Here is a 13,569-nt window from a genome sequence, read left to right on the forward strand (position 1 = left end):
TCAAAGAACTGGACAGAAGCTCAGAGTTACTGCAGAGAGAAACACACAGACCTGATCAGTGGAAAGAAGCAGCTACAGGATGGAGAAGTGAACAAGATGTTAAATTTAATGACTGCAAATTCAAGATACATATTTATCGGTCTGTTCAGTGACACCTGGAGGTGGTCAGATGGAAACAGTTCCTCCTTCAGAAACTGGAATCTGAAGTTTGACAATCAGATAATCAACAGTGGTCAATGTGCCGTGACTGTGTTTGATGATGGAGGCAGATGGAAGAATAAGAACTGTGATGAAAGAAAACCCTTCATCTGTTATGATGGTGAGTTGTTCTTACAAAACTCTAAAAATAAAACATTGAATAAAAATGCCTAAAAGAAAAAAAAAATATTCGAAACTCAATTTAGGATCAACAAAGATTTCACTTTGCAATTTATACTACTGCGTAAAGATTTGTAAGTAGGATCTCATTCGTCCAAAAAAGTAACACAGTTTGATTGTTTTTCTCTAAAACATAAAACAATATAAAACAATGCAAAACAAAAACAACAGGAATGTTTAAAAGGAGTCACTTATCATGTTTATACTTCTCTAAAGTAATCCTCTCTGATTTTTATAGCCTACATACAAAATGAAGGATTTGACTTTGTTTTTATTTTTCTTTGCATTAAAATTGTGATTCTTCAAAATCTTGTGAATCCTTTTTTTTTTTAAGTTTTATTGCCTCTAGTGGCTTTTATTTGATAGTTAATTGACAGGAAAGTTGGTAATGAGAGATGGGGAAAGACATGCGGCAAAGGTTGGCAGGCCAGGAATCGAACCTGCGACAGCCACAATGAGGACTAAGGCCTCCAAACATGGGTTGTGCTTAACCCCTGTGATACCACAGCACAGCCCAAAGATCTTGTGAATCCTAAATCTAAGCTCTTCTTTGCTATTGACAATTTTCCAGAAATAGTCTGGCAACATCTACATATACTTAAATATGAATTTAAAAATAAAACTAAAGTCTGATCACACGCCATATGCTAAAGAGCTTATACTATGATTTTTCCATGAAAGACAAACTTGATTGTTTCTCTTACTTTTTGCTTTGTACTTAATGGTATTTTATTGTTTTGTGATAAACAGATATTACATAGACTTTCTTAATCTGCTGGATTGATGAATGAGTCCACAATTAAGACTTGAATAAAGCTACGGATTGTTTTTTTTTTCCTATTTCAACAGATAACGTGATCCTGATCAAAGAAAGTAAAACCTGGGAGGACGCGTTGACCTACTGCAGAGATCACCACCATGACCTGGTCACCATCACCAACATGGATGATCAGAGATGGATCCAGGAGAGAGTCAAGGAGGCATCGACTGGTTATGTCTGGATTGGACTGAGCTACGCCTGCACTCTGGATTTGTGGTTCTGGGTCAGTGATGAGGTGGTCAGTTACAACAACTCGGCCCAAAATGAACCGATGGACGACTGTGACATGTCTGGAGCCATGGAGAAAGGAGGAAAGCACCTATGGTTTAAAAAAAATGATACTGAGAAGTTTAACTTCATCTGTTCTAAGAATACGCCAGGAGAATAAGTGTGAATGCTGACAAGTGTCAGTATCATAATGAAATGATTGATGTTTTATTTTACATATCTCATATGTAAATAATTTTTACCCAAGCAAAATGGTAAAGTCTATCCTTTACTAATGAAACCTAATCCTATTGAAAGTTTCATTAGGATTAGGTTTGAAAAAGATCTGATGTTTTGATTTCTACTGTTTGTATTTTTCTCAGGCTATCTAGACTGCACTCTTCTTTTAATGGTCACTATCATAAAATATTTTGTTCAGTATGCTTGAAAGGAAAAAAGACAATAAATACTTACCTCAAAATTTACTGGTTTATTTATTTATTAAGTTTTTACTATGTATTTTTTTTATCTAAGTTCTTGACATATTTGAATACAAATTAGTTACATAAATTTGAACTTGTTAATAAATGTAGCACAGCAGATGATGACAAAATGAGAGATGATCTTTTTGAGTTGAAATTGGGAAGAGGAAAAATTTTGACCACAATATAAATTTCATTTTTTACATGGCAACCATGTTATTATTGATGCTTATAATAAGATACTCCAAGTTGTGAAGCATTGATATAATATTTACAAATATTCTTCAAACCTCCCAGAGTCCTAATGCTCAGGAGGAGCGCAGCAGATGTCACAGTCAGACAACAGGGAGGCGATGGGGTTGTCCTGTCAGACCGTTAGTTCCCGAAACCAGACACACACAAAAGTCTCATAAGAGAGCACGCAGGGTCAGTGTGAACCAGCCAGACCTTGTCGCTTATCAAAGCTAGAGGGCTAAGAATGATAAAAACATTTTAAACAGTGGAACAAACTATGGAGAGTTTGGGTATGTTGATATAAAATTTTCCAGTAGCGATAAAGATTATTATGGTGTCTTGAAGAATGTTTCTATTGAGCAATGTAAACAGTAAATATTCAGTGAAACATTCTGCTCTATACGGTGTTCTACACATCTTGCACATTACTCTGTACTGCTCATATATTTACCCCATTAAAGATACAAATTAACAAAGAAATTCCATTAAAAAAGTGTCAATTTAACAAGATATTAAAACTCATTGGCTGTATAATTTCTGTCGTCTTCAACCTTCTTTAAAATGCGCTTTTATTATTAATCAAGATTAATTTCCCAAAACATAACACTGGATCTTGAGTCAGAACAAAGAGGCTCGTGACATAAACATCTGAAAACTTTCCATTAAGGATTATATGATGTCAGTATTTAACTATTCAAATGCTACAGCTAACAAAAAACAGTCTCTGATCTCTGAGAAGAGAGAAGGAAGCAAAATGTCCATCTGGACTCTCACAAAGCTCTGCTTTGCATTTTATTTTGCCTTTTCATCAACAACCTCCTGTGAGAAGCTTTCATGAGGAAGTAAAACACGGATAGATAATGTAGCGGGTTCTGTTTTAAGAACAAACAGGGAAGTAGAATGGAAAGTAGAGCAGCTCTAGGTGACGTCTGGTTCGTGAGAGAGCGAATGAATGAGCTGAGGTTTACAGTGAGGACAAACGAGGAAATAAAATGAAAAATTTGCATCTGAATGAGACATGTTTCATAACAGAAAATAGAACAAAATTAAAATAATGAAGTTATTTAGAAATGTTGTTATCTTAAGAGTCTTGAACTCTATGTTGGTGAGTAAATAAGAGAATGAGTGAATTAAATTCTTAGTTGCAGATCCAAGAGTTCAGCTTACTGGTAAAATATCCTGGCTTTTTCTCCTATTGTATTGATTTTTTTTTAATATTAACTGCATAAAAACAACAATAATTCTGCTTTGTTCTGTGAATACTTACCGTGAATATCAATCGATAGAAAAAAATGAAACAAAGTTCCATTTAAATAACCTTTTATTGTGAAAGGGAAGAGTTAAAACTACATCATGACTTCAAAATAATGCGTCTGTTTTCTACATAATGTTAGTTTATGAATACCGCCTTAAAAAAATGCATTCAAAAAGGCAAAGGTAGCGACTTTTTAAGGTCAGCACTTGGGGAAAAAAAACAAAAAACTTATATATATATTATACATTGTAATATATAATAGAACATTGTAATATATAATGTTACAACAGTCAAATGACACCAAATATTAGGAATGACACAAATAAAAGCTTTTATTTTATTTACAGGGATATAAAATAGATATAAAAAAACATTGCTGAGTCATCATGTTACATAAATAAGAAAAACTCTGGTGTTTAGGTAGAAAATAAAAAAATAAATGACTGCAATAAAAAAGATAACTGGTTTTATATATAAATCCCACTGAACAAACTTGTGAAAAAAGATCTATCAGGTGATGCTTATGTTCGCTTTTATGAAAAAGAAAAAAATGCACCATTAAATAATATGCAGTTTAAAGTTAACCCAGCTAGCTTACTCTCTTCTTAGATCCTTTCCTGACTTCAGAATAAAGTGCTGTGTCAGCTGCTGCAGCACTCATTGCTTCTGTAAATGGAGAGAGAGAATAAATGCACATAAATAAACAAATATCTGGAGAAAATATGAAAAATGTGCCAATGCAAAGTGTCATATATGTCATATATATTAGTGCAAACTGTATTGCTGCTGACTGTACCTGCAGCTGCTGTCCTCACATCGGAGTAAACAGCGCCCTCTTCTGGCTCAGGATTCCTCCCTGTTGGAACAATCAAACTGGATTCATTTGTAAACAAACATTAATACATTTTTGATAAAAAAAAAAAAATCATTTGGTAAAATCAAAACCTTTCATATCCAGCGCACTGTGTTGGTCTCTGCTGGAGGACTTTGTTTTCTGTTTGGTGTTTTTGAACGTAATGTCAGCGTATGTGACGTCACCGGCTTCCTCTTCACCTGGAACAGAAAACAGTTTCACATCTGGAATCAGTCTGCTGTCATCAACATCCTGTTGCAGTCTAACTACATCTAAAAGTCAACTGCAGGACTTTAACTTCAATTTTTTTTTAACATCCAAAATCTTCTGAATATGTTTCAAACGAGTGTGGATGTTATGCATCAGTTCAAACACCGACCATGAGGAGACAAGCTGTATTCATTGGTCGAGGTCTGATTGAGAGGTTGATCTGTAGCAGATCCCTGATCAGTGATCTCTGATTGGATCGCCCTGAAACACAGGAAGTTAATTTGAAACAGCAAATTAAAACACTTATGATTCAAGTTTAACGTGAATGGAAATAAATGCTAAAAATGTACTGACCTGTGGGAAGAACCTGAAAAGAAATGTGATAAAATAATCATGTTAATGTGTTTTTTTTTCTTTTATGTATTTTGAATTTGTGACATTGTATGAATAAAACTGGTGAGCTGTGTCATGTAGTTTTAGGAGATGAAAGTTTCACCTTTGGAACGTTTAAAGCAACACAGCAGCAGCAGCAGAATAATCAATACGGATCCACAAACTACTGCAAGGACCAACAGCACTGGAAACGAAGAGCTCCCAGGTTTGGAAGCACCTAAGTGAACGTGTTTCATTATAAAAATGCTTTCATTTCTCACAGCATCTTAATTTAACAAAAATGCAATAATGTATTGAATCCAGCTCACCTTTAACTCCCATCCAGCTCTGAGGTGAAACTTCTCCTGAATGTTCACACTTGTAGAAACCTTCATGTGACTGAGACACTGCAGAGATCTTCAGCTCTCCTCTGCTGTCATTTTGGATCAGTTTGTCATTATGATAGAAAATCACACCAGAAAGTTTGTTTTCTCCTCTCCGTCTGCAGCTCAGAGTAACAGAAGCTCCTTCAGTCACAGGATGGACGGGGCTCACCAGGAGAAGATCTTCATCTGGAAACCAGTCAGAGAAAAACATAATTTATGATATGAGGCTTCAGTAATAAATCAAGGTTGGTGTTTTATCCACCTCTTAATTGATTAAATAAAAACACATAAAAAAAAGCTAAATATCTTCCAAAGGTGTACAGTATGTACTATTTTCTTTTGTAATCACTGCAAATATTTGTTGCAATATAATGTGTTTGATTCATAAATGCAGCTCTAAGTAACTAACTGGTCATTTTAAACAACGCCAGTCACTATTTCTGAGTAGAGATCAAAGTTAGAGACATTGTAACAAAGCTTAGCATTTTAAAAGTCCTTGTATTGTTTAGAGACAGATTCAGAGCTGCCATCAGAGCAGAGTGAAAACTGGGATTTAAAATGCAGCTCTATCCAGCACTCTAACTAAAGTGTGCAAATGTATACAGTCAATGAAAAGCTAATTCCAGAGAACAACAGAAGAGAAATGGCAGAGAAAAAAATGATGGAAGTGAAAGATTTTTAATTCTGCCACAACAGAATTAAAAAGAATCAGTTGCAATGATCCTTTTTAATTATTGCTGTTGAAAACAAAATTCTGTATTCAGTCTTCCACTGAAAACAGGAAGAGGAAGATGATACATTGATTTTTCCATCAAAAGCATAATTAATTCAACTCCTAGCCCTAACTCATTGAAATGTTTGAAAACTGAAATTTTTCCTTTTTAACTAGGATAAAGAATGTTCAGAGTAACGGGGAAACATCTTGTTGGTCATGTATTATAAACTCTGTGGAGTTTCTCAGATGAACTGTCCAAAGAAATTTGATTCAGAAATATTTTAGTAAATTTTCTGTGACAATCACACACTAAAAAGTCAACAAAAAACACACACTGGACAATAACGTACTGTGAAAGGTGATGTTGGCTGCGCTGCTGAACTCTCCTGATCCAGACTCACACCAGTACACTGCTTTAGAGGAAGACTGTCTGCTAAGGACACATGAGGATCCAGACATTTTCCCCCAGTCAGAGCAGTTTGGTATGACGGTCAGGTCACCTAATTCTGAAAACCTCCTCACTCTCCACTCAGTAGAGTTTCCTCCACAGGTCAGAGTCACAGACTCAGAGGTGAAGTGTTGCTCTCTGTCAGGACTCACTGAGAGAGACGCTGCTGGATGAGGATCTGAAGGACAACATAATAAAAAAATAATAAATATTTGTAGAAAAAAAAGCAGTGTTGATTAATTAGTTTTTGTTGTTTTAATTTGGAATTATTCATTTGTTTGCGTTATTAATAACATGTCTTTCAGACAGTTTTTGATTCATTAAGTTTGTTCTCCTTTTGGAACAAGTTTAAACTAAACTGAACATTTGTCACATTGCACATGGGATTATTTGAGGTATTACCAGTGTGTCAAAATTAAAAATACAAAGAACTGACCTGCAGACCAGACAAACTTTGGTTTACTGTAATCAGTCAAATACTCTGGGTTTCCTCTTCCAGCTCTACATGCAAATCCTGCTGTGTGTTTCTGTCCATGAATCATGAAGGAGTTCTTTGCAGTTCCACTGATGCCACCAGGCAGCAGCTCATGTCTGTAGCCAGACTTATCAGGAACAGCTTTATACCAGTAGGTCCTCCAACCTGCAGACTGGTTGTCATGGTCACAGCTCAGAGTCACTGAGGCTCCAGGATTCAGCCATGATGGAGACACAGTGAGGACTGGCTTTGGCTCTGTGGGACAGAGAAATGTTTTTATAATTAAAAACATGTTCCAGCTTCTATAACGTATGATCATAATCTCATAGAATTAAAAGTTGAAAATAATATATTTACTTACAGCCAACAACATTTTTCAACCAAGACAAAAACTGCTGAGATACTTTATACAGATTTAAAAAAAAAAACTTAAAACATCTAGTCTACTTTTCATGTGTTCACATGTGTAACAGGTTACTGTGAACTACAGTCACTGTTAGAATCATTCAAATACAAAGCAAAATATGTTCATATATAATAACCTACTGTATATAGTGATGTTGACTGCATTGCTGAGCTCTGATCCAGACTCACACCAGAACACAGCTTTATAGTCTGACTGAGAGTTGAAGATACACGAGGATTCATTCATTGTCCACCAGGTGGAGCAGTCATATAGATATGACTGAGTGTTTATTTGCCTGGAATATCTTATTCTCCCATCAGTAGATTTTCCACCACATTTTAATGAGACGTTATGATCAGTGAAATGTTTCTCTCTGTCAGGTTTCACTGTCAGAGAGGCTGCTGGATGAGGATCTGAAAAACAAACATTTACAAAAACAAATAAATCATTTACTGAATCATCTAATTAGTATGTTGTCCCTATTTATTATTTATCGCTGTTATTCTAATATTGTTAAAGCTGTCATTAATGAGACTGTATGCCCATCTAATCCAGAGGAAAGTGACAGTTTATTAACTTTACATCCTGTTATAGCTTGTTGTATTTAAATCCAGGTAAATGGTAGTTAGTCATGACTGGTGAACAAAAGGTAAAAGATATTTTGGTTCAGTTCATTTATTTCAGATAGGGTAACTTTCATTAACCTAAAATATTCCCCCTTTTTTCCTACCCTGTAGTTCTGAGTTATTTCTGGTGTTATTGAACATTAAACTGACCTTTTGTGACTAAATGAGTTCAGTACAGTTTCTATCTCCTGATACATTTCTCACATTGAAAAATCTACAGGATCCTGTCCACATACTTCTTAATAAAAGCACTGTTAAAGGTTTTCTGCTGATGATCAAATCATGTAATCACTGTGTGTGGCGCCACCCTCTGGCTGGGAGTATTATTGCCCTAGGTATCATGCACAAGGTCACAAATTCTGAACCAAACACACATCCACTGCATCCCAGTGGAACCTTGTGAGCAGTACACATGTTAGCCTTCACACTGGAATAATGGCAACAACTATTGGCAAAGTTTGCCATTGTGGAACTGATTTTATTCTAAAGGAAAAAAGCTTTATCCGAATTAAGTGTCTTAACTTTGTTTAGACTTATGTAACAGATGTTTAAGAATGCATGATGCGTTATATTTTTAAATTCAGGTATGCTCAGATAAACTATCTTAGGCTGCATTTACCAGTAAATACATCTTGTTTCAATCAGTACTGTGTGCTTTCCATTGACGCTGTTACACATATGTTATCGCTGTGGTTTCTCAGATCCGTGTTCTCACACACTTATAGGTGTTTTATTGTCGTCTCGTTGACCTTCTTTCTCTCCTCTATTTCTTATCTCACTTTTTCCCTTTTTGCACGAAGTCTCCCTTTTTTCATATCATGTGTAAGTTTTGGCAGGTTCTCATTGCTGTATAATCCCATCTTACACTAGTTATAAGAAAGAAAAGTTAACATCACACATAAATATATGTACTAAATGTGAAATGTTTAAATTTTTTCACATTGCTGTATATTTGTATGTTATGGAAGATTAAAAGTCAACATGAGAGTTTATCTGGGACATGGAAACAAATGAGGGAATAGATTAGAGTAGAAACACACTGACCTGCAGACCAGGCAAACTTTGGTTCACTGTAATCAGTAAAATGCTCTGGGTTTCCTCTTCCAGCTCTACATGCAAATCCTGCTGTGTGTTTCTGTCCAGTAATGATGAAGGAGTTTTCTTCAGTCCCATTGGCTCTACTATTGAGCAGCTCATAACTGTAGTTCTTGTTTCTTAGATCAGGAACAGCTTTATACCAGTAGAACCTCCAGTCTGAAGATGAAAGTTCAACCTCACAGCTCAGAGTCACTGAGGTCCCATTACTCAGCCATGATGGAGACACAGTGAGGAAAGGCTTTGGTTCTGTTAAAGACAGAATTTTTATGGATTTATGTTCTTAATATTACCCTTATTCAGATTCTTATTTTTAAGATAATCAAAAAATGCCTCATTGACATTTCAAAACTAGTGCACATTGTTTTAGCCCAGCATTTAAAATAATTGATCACTATTAAAAGTTCAACAGTGCTTTTAACAGCCACTAGAGGGCAGCTGTCATGTAATGCTGTTCTCACTACAGACATACTTAAAACATTTAAGAGCTTATTAGGTACTTCTTAAAAAAATAAACAAGATGAGTTATTAGAATAAAAGTTCGATCATTTTTGATAAAGAATGAGTTAATGGACGGGTAAAAAAGGAAACATTACCTTGAGTTTTTCCACAACCAAGAAGAGAACTGAGACCTAAAAACACAGAGCTTATCAGATGTCACATAAAAATGAAACATGAAAGAGGAAACGTGAAAACTCTAAAATAGAAGTTTTCTTTTTTCACATTTCTACTAAGAATTGTAATAATAGATGTGTAAGGAAATTAAAATGTGACATTTTATTAAAAATAAAGCTTTTCTTGCTGAGAGCAGCTCACGTACAGTATATTGACTCGACTTTCCGTCACTTCATAGCTATTTGGCACTACTTATTATTATGAGTCCACATCTAAAGGTGGACGCTTTAAGCTTTTCATGCTGCTTTCTATCTAAAGTTACAAAGGAGCCAGATATTGAAGGGCCCTTCTTGTGAGCATCACGTTGAGGATGTTTTTATTCAACAGAAACTAATCCAAACGTACCAAACAGAGCAACACCACCGATAACCATCAGGTCAGTGTGGTGCAGTATGCTACAGCTCACATCAGGCCAATGTGACGATGATCACAGAAGTAGCACAAATTCTCTGTCCACAAGCCAAAATATGTGTCATGGATACAAAGACCTGTTTATCACCGTGCGTCTTTTTATATTTCCTTCTCAGAATTTATGTGGTTAAAACTTCCTCCACTGTTTCTAATGCAGTTGACTGAAATTTCCCTACAGCTAAGTCTGAACTGTCTTTTCATGGTTACATGACTTCACTGCCATGCTAACTTTATCTACGCACTGTGAGATTATGAACAGAGATAATTGGCAGCACTAGAAAAAGGTGAACCTCTTTATGTTCTTCACTGGCTGATTGCACAAGATTATTTGAGCACCAAAAAAAAAAAGCTCATCAATTATTCACCATTTATGAGTCAGCATTTTGGTTATGATGGGGCTAGAAAAGATTTGGTGATAAGCAAGATACAAGTTATGAGTCTAAGAAAATAAAGATGTTTCTGTAGGCGATAGATGATTTAGACCAATATTAAAGGTCATTTGTTCGAAATCCAAAATACTTATAAAACTGACAAAACCTGAGATGTATTGTTTTACATTGAATAGATGCTTTTAAACCATTTTTAATGGTTTTTTTTGGTATTAGTGTCAGAGTGTGACAAACATGAACAACATGCAAACTGTTAAGCCCCAAATTACTCATTCTCCTTCAATATTTTGTAATCTTTTGATTTTCCCAAACTGGCTTTTGACATTAATGTTTTAAAATATCTGTGAATCCAATACCCCCCCCTCACTTTCTCGTTTTGTGAACTGAATCTATAATTTACCCCAAAACCAAACCCGAGAAAAAATAAAACAAAAAGCAACAGAAATTCTGCTCAGTTAACTTTTTTGCCCAAAACTCGGCCAGTGAATCTCTGACATATTGTAAACAGTTGAAAACATTTTCCATCGCCTGCAATCTTCAGAAAGACAAAGCCATCTACTTACAGAGTACGGCCAGCACCGACAGCGAAAGATGACCCATCCTCACATCCAACACCGTTGATGTGTCACTACTTCAGACGTACTTTCAACTTTTTAAGCGTAGATAGAATGAAACCATAAGCCCAGTCACTTCTCCTTAGCATAAAATAGCTGCTATCTACATGAAATTTTTGTCTTTCTGCTTCCTTCTTTTCTCTTGCACAAGTTTCACACCGCTGCAGTGGTTTTCCTCTATGCTACACATTCACATTTCCTGCTGGGGTAAGCCTAGCTTCATATGCTTTTGCTCTTTATATCAAGGTAAAGGCACATAAAATACAAATCAAATGTTTGTTCTACTGCTCTACAGCAGATATTTACCACATCAAATTATCCAAATCTGATATCTGAATAAAACCAAAGCAGTGACGGGGAAAAAAAGCTTTTATTGAATTTGCTTACAATGTAATTTTACTCAATGATCAGCTTAATTAGTTTCCATGTTTTTACAAATCAAGTGAAAGTTACACAGAAGTATAAAACAGAAAACAATAAGTCCAAAAATTCACCATTACATCWTAATACATAGAAATAACCTATGACACTGTGAAATATATACATATTTGTATATCTTCCTCCCAATTCCTGTCTTGTAAATAAACACAGTGATTTTCACTGTTGTGAGACTTTTCTTTAGCATTGTGATGACTGTGAAATATAAACTTAATCTACACATTTGTTACATTTTTACTCTTCAGAAACCAACAAAATGTGTTTTTGCACTGAGTCACAATACTCTTTTGTAATGACATCAGATTATGCATCATATCTTCTTTATTACAAACATTACACACACATTATTACATAAAAACATGTTATCATGACTTTTTCTTTTTGACAATATTATTTTCTGGACAGAGCAAATGAGCTGAACACATTCTTCAACAGGTCCAGTCCAGGAACAAGCTCTTCTTCATCATCAACCTTAGCCTGACCCAAGAGGAGGTTCTGTTGTTGTGGAAGACATTCTGCCTGGTTCTGGTACTGAAGAAAAGTTACCCATCTGTCATCAACGACTGTAGACCTGTTGCCCTGACAACCCACATCATGAAGGTCCTGGAGAGACTCTGGTGGCCCACTTGAGGAAGTAGACGAGCTCATATCAGGACCCCCTGCAGTTTGCTCATCGCCGTGGAGTTGATGATGCCATCAGACACCTGCTTCAACAAACCCAAAGCAGGCAGCACAGTGAGGACCAGGTTCTTTGATTCTCAGGTGCATTGAACACAGTTCAGCCTGATTTGTTCTGTTAGAAACTCCAGAAGACGCAGGCGGAGGCCTCAACAATCACCTGCATCTGTGAATACCTGACAAACAGACCACAGGTTGTGAGACTGAAGGACTGAGTGTCTAACCAGGTGGTCAGCAGCATAGGAACACCACAGGGCTCTGTATTCTCACCATTCCTTTCACTCTCTACACTTCAGACATCCAGCACAAGTCCGACTTCTGTCATCTACAGAAATACTCAGACGACTCTGCAGTTGTTGTGTGAATCAGAGAAAGACAAGTGGCCGAGTACAGAGATCTGGTGGATCGCTTTGTGGCCTGGTGTGGGAACCATCATCTAATCTTGACTGTAAACAAAACAAAGATGATGGTTGTTGATTCCAGGAGAAACAGGGTTGGATCAAACCCTATTTCCATCATGGGAGAAGATGTGGAGGTGGTTCAGGAATATAAATACCTCTGTGGTCACCTTTACAACAGACTGGACTGGAGACGCAACAGTGAAGCCGTCTATAAAAAGAGACAGAGCAGACTGCACTAACATCCTTCAAGGTTTGCAGCACGATGCTGCAGATCTACAAGTCTGCTGTTGAGAGCGTCGTCTCTTCTGCTATCATCTGTTGGTGCAGCAGCATCAGAGCCAGGAACCTCAAACGGCTCAGCAATCTGATAAAAGAAGGCTGGATTTGTTCTGGTTCTGTTCTGGAGACGACTGGAACCTCTAGAGATCATGATGCAAAGAAGGAATCTTCATAAGAGTCAAGAAAGCTATGGACAACTCTGACCATCCTCTTCATGAGTCTGTATGGGGAAAACAGGGTATCATCAGTCAGAGTCTTCTTCAGATTTGCTGAAATACAGACTGCTACAAAAGATCTTTCCTGCCAACAACAATCATCCATCTATAATAACTCTGAAGAATCTGAATTAATGAGCTACAACTACATTTAGTTTCCCCTTTGGGATAAGCATGTTTGGGTAATTCTTGCACACTACTCAAAGTTTGATAGAAAATAAATATTGAACAGTTGGAAGTTATGGTGGAAACAGTTTTGTGGTTTCAATTAAATTAAACAAAAAATGTAAAAATATAAACACGTTTAGCTTTTCCTAAGCCGTTTCACCCGTTTGCTGCTCGTTTTCCTGTTTGCTGCTCGTTTGCAGTTGTCGGCCAGTTTCTTATCAAGTCATTTTCTCCTCAACCTTAATATGTTACAACCAGTAGGTCAACAGGTGCAGGTCTTCTTTATATAGGTCAACTCAAGTCATGTAACATGAGTTCATGGAGAAATGAAATAAAGAG

The 13,569-nt window shown here is 36.3% G+C and overlaps 2 protein-coding genes and 1 long non-coding RNA gene across 3 annotated transcripts in view; 1 reads left to right on the forward strand and 2 right to left on the reverse strand.

Annotated features, from left to right (window-relative positions):
• LOC103480324 (lymphocyte antigen 75-like) overlaps positions 1–1,854 on the forward strand; it is a 7,774-nt gene extending 5,920 nt beyond the window's left edge. The window contains exons 4-5 of the mRNA XM_008435212.2: positions 7–319; positions 1,228–1,854. Of these exons, the coding sequence (XP_008433434.2) occupies positions 7–319; positions 1,228–1,586 (672 nt within the window). The 3' untranslated portion in view covers positions 1,587–1,854. The remainder of the gene's footprint in view (positions 1–6; positions 320–1,227) is intronic.
• Positions 1,855–3,804: 1,950 nt separating this feature from the next.
• LOC103480325 (low affinity immunoglobulin gamma Fc region receptor II-like) lies at positions 3,805–7,487 on the reverse strand. Its single transcript, XM_008435213.1, has 10 exons — positions 7,382–7,487; positions 6,797–7,090; positions 6,263–6,538; positions 5,141–5,383; positions 4,936–5,049; positions 4,794–4,806; positions 4,609–4,700; positions 4,322–4,429; positions 4,173–4,232; positions 3,805–4,042 (listed from the first exon to the last, which is right to left on the reverse strand). The coding sequence occupies exons 1-10, from the start codon at positions 7,485–7,487 to the stop codon at positions 3,966–3,968; spliced, it is 1,383 nt and encodes a 460-aa protein (XP_008433435.1). The 3' UTR covers positions 3,805–3,965.
• Positions 7,488–11,603: 4,116 nt separating this feature from the next.
• LOC108167215 (uncharacterized) lies at positions 11,604–13,530 on the reverse strand. Its single transcript, XR_001777581.1, has 2 exons — positions 13,391–13,530; positions 11,604–13,067 (listed from the first exon to the last, which is right to left on the reverse strand). It is a non-coding gene; the product is annotated as an uncharacterized LOC108167215 (long non-coding RNA).
• Positions 13,531–13,569: the final 39 nt, after the last annotated feature.

This window comes from Poecilia reticulata, linkage group LG18 (genome assembly GCF_000633615.1).
Source record: "Poecilia reticulata strain Guanapo linkage group LG18, Guppy_female_1.0+MT, whole genome shotgun sequence".
Lineage (NCBI taxonomy): Eukaryota > Metazoa > Chordata > Actinopteri > Cyprinodontiformes > Poeciliidae > Poecilia > Poecilia reticulata.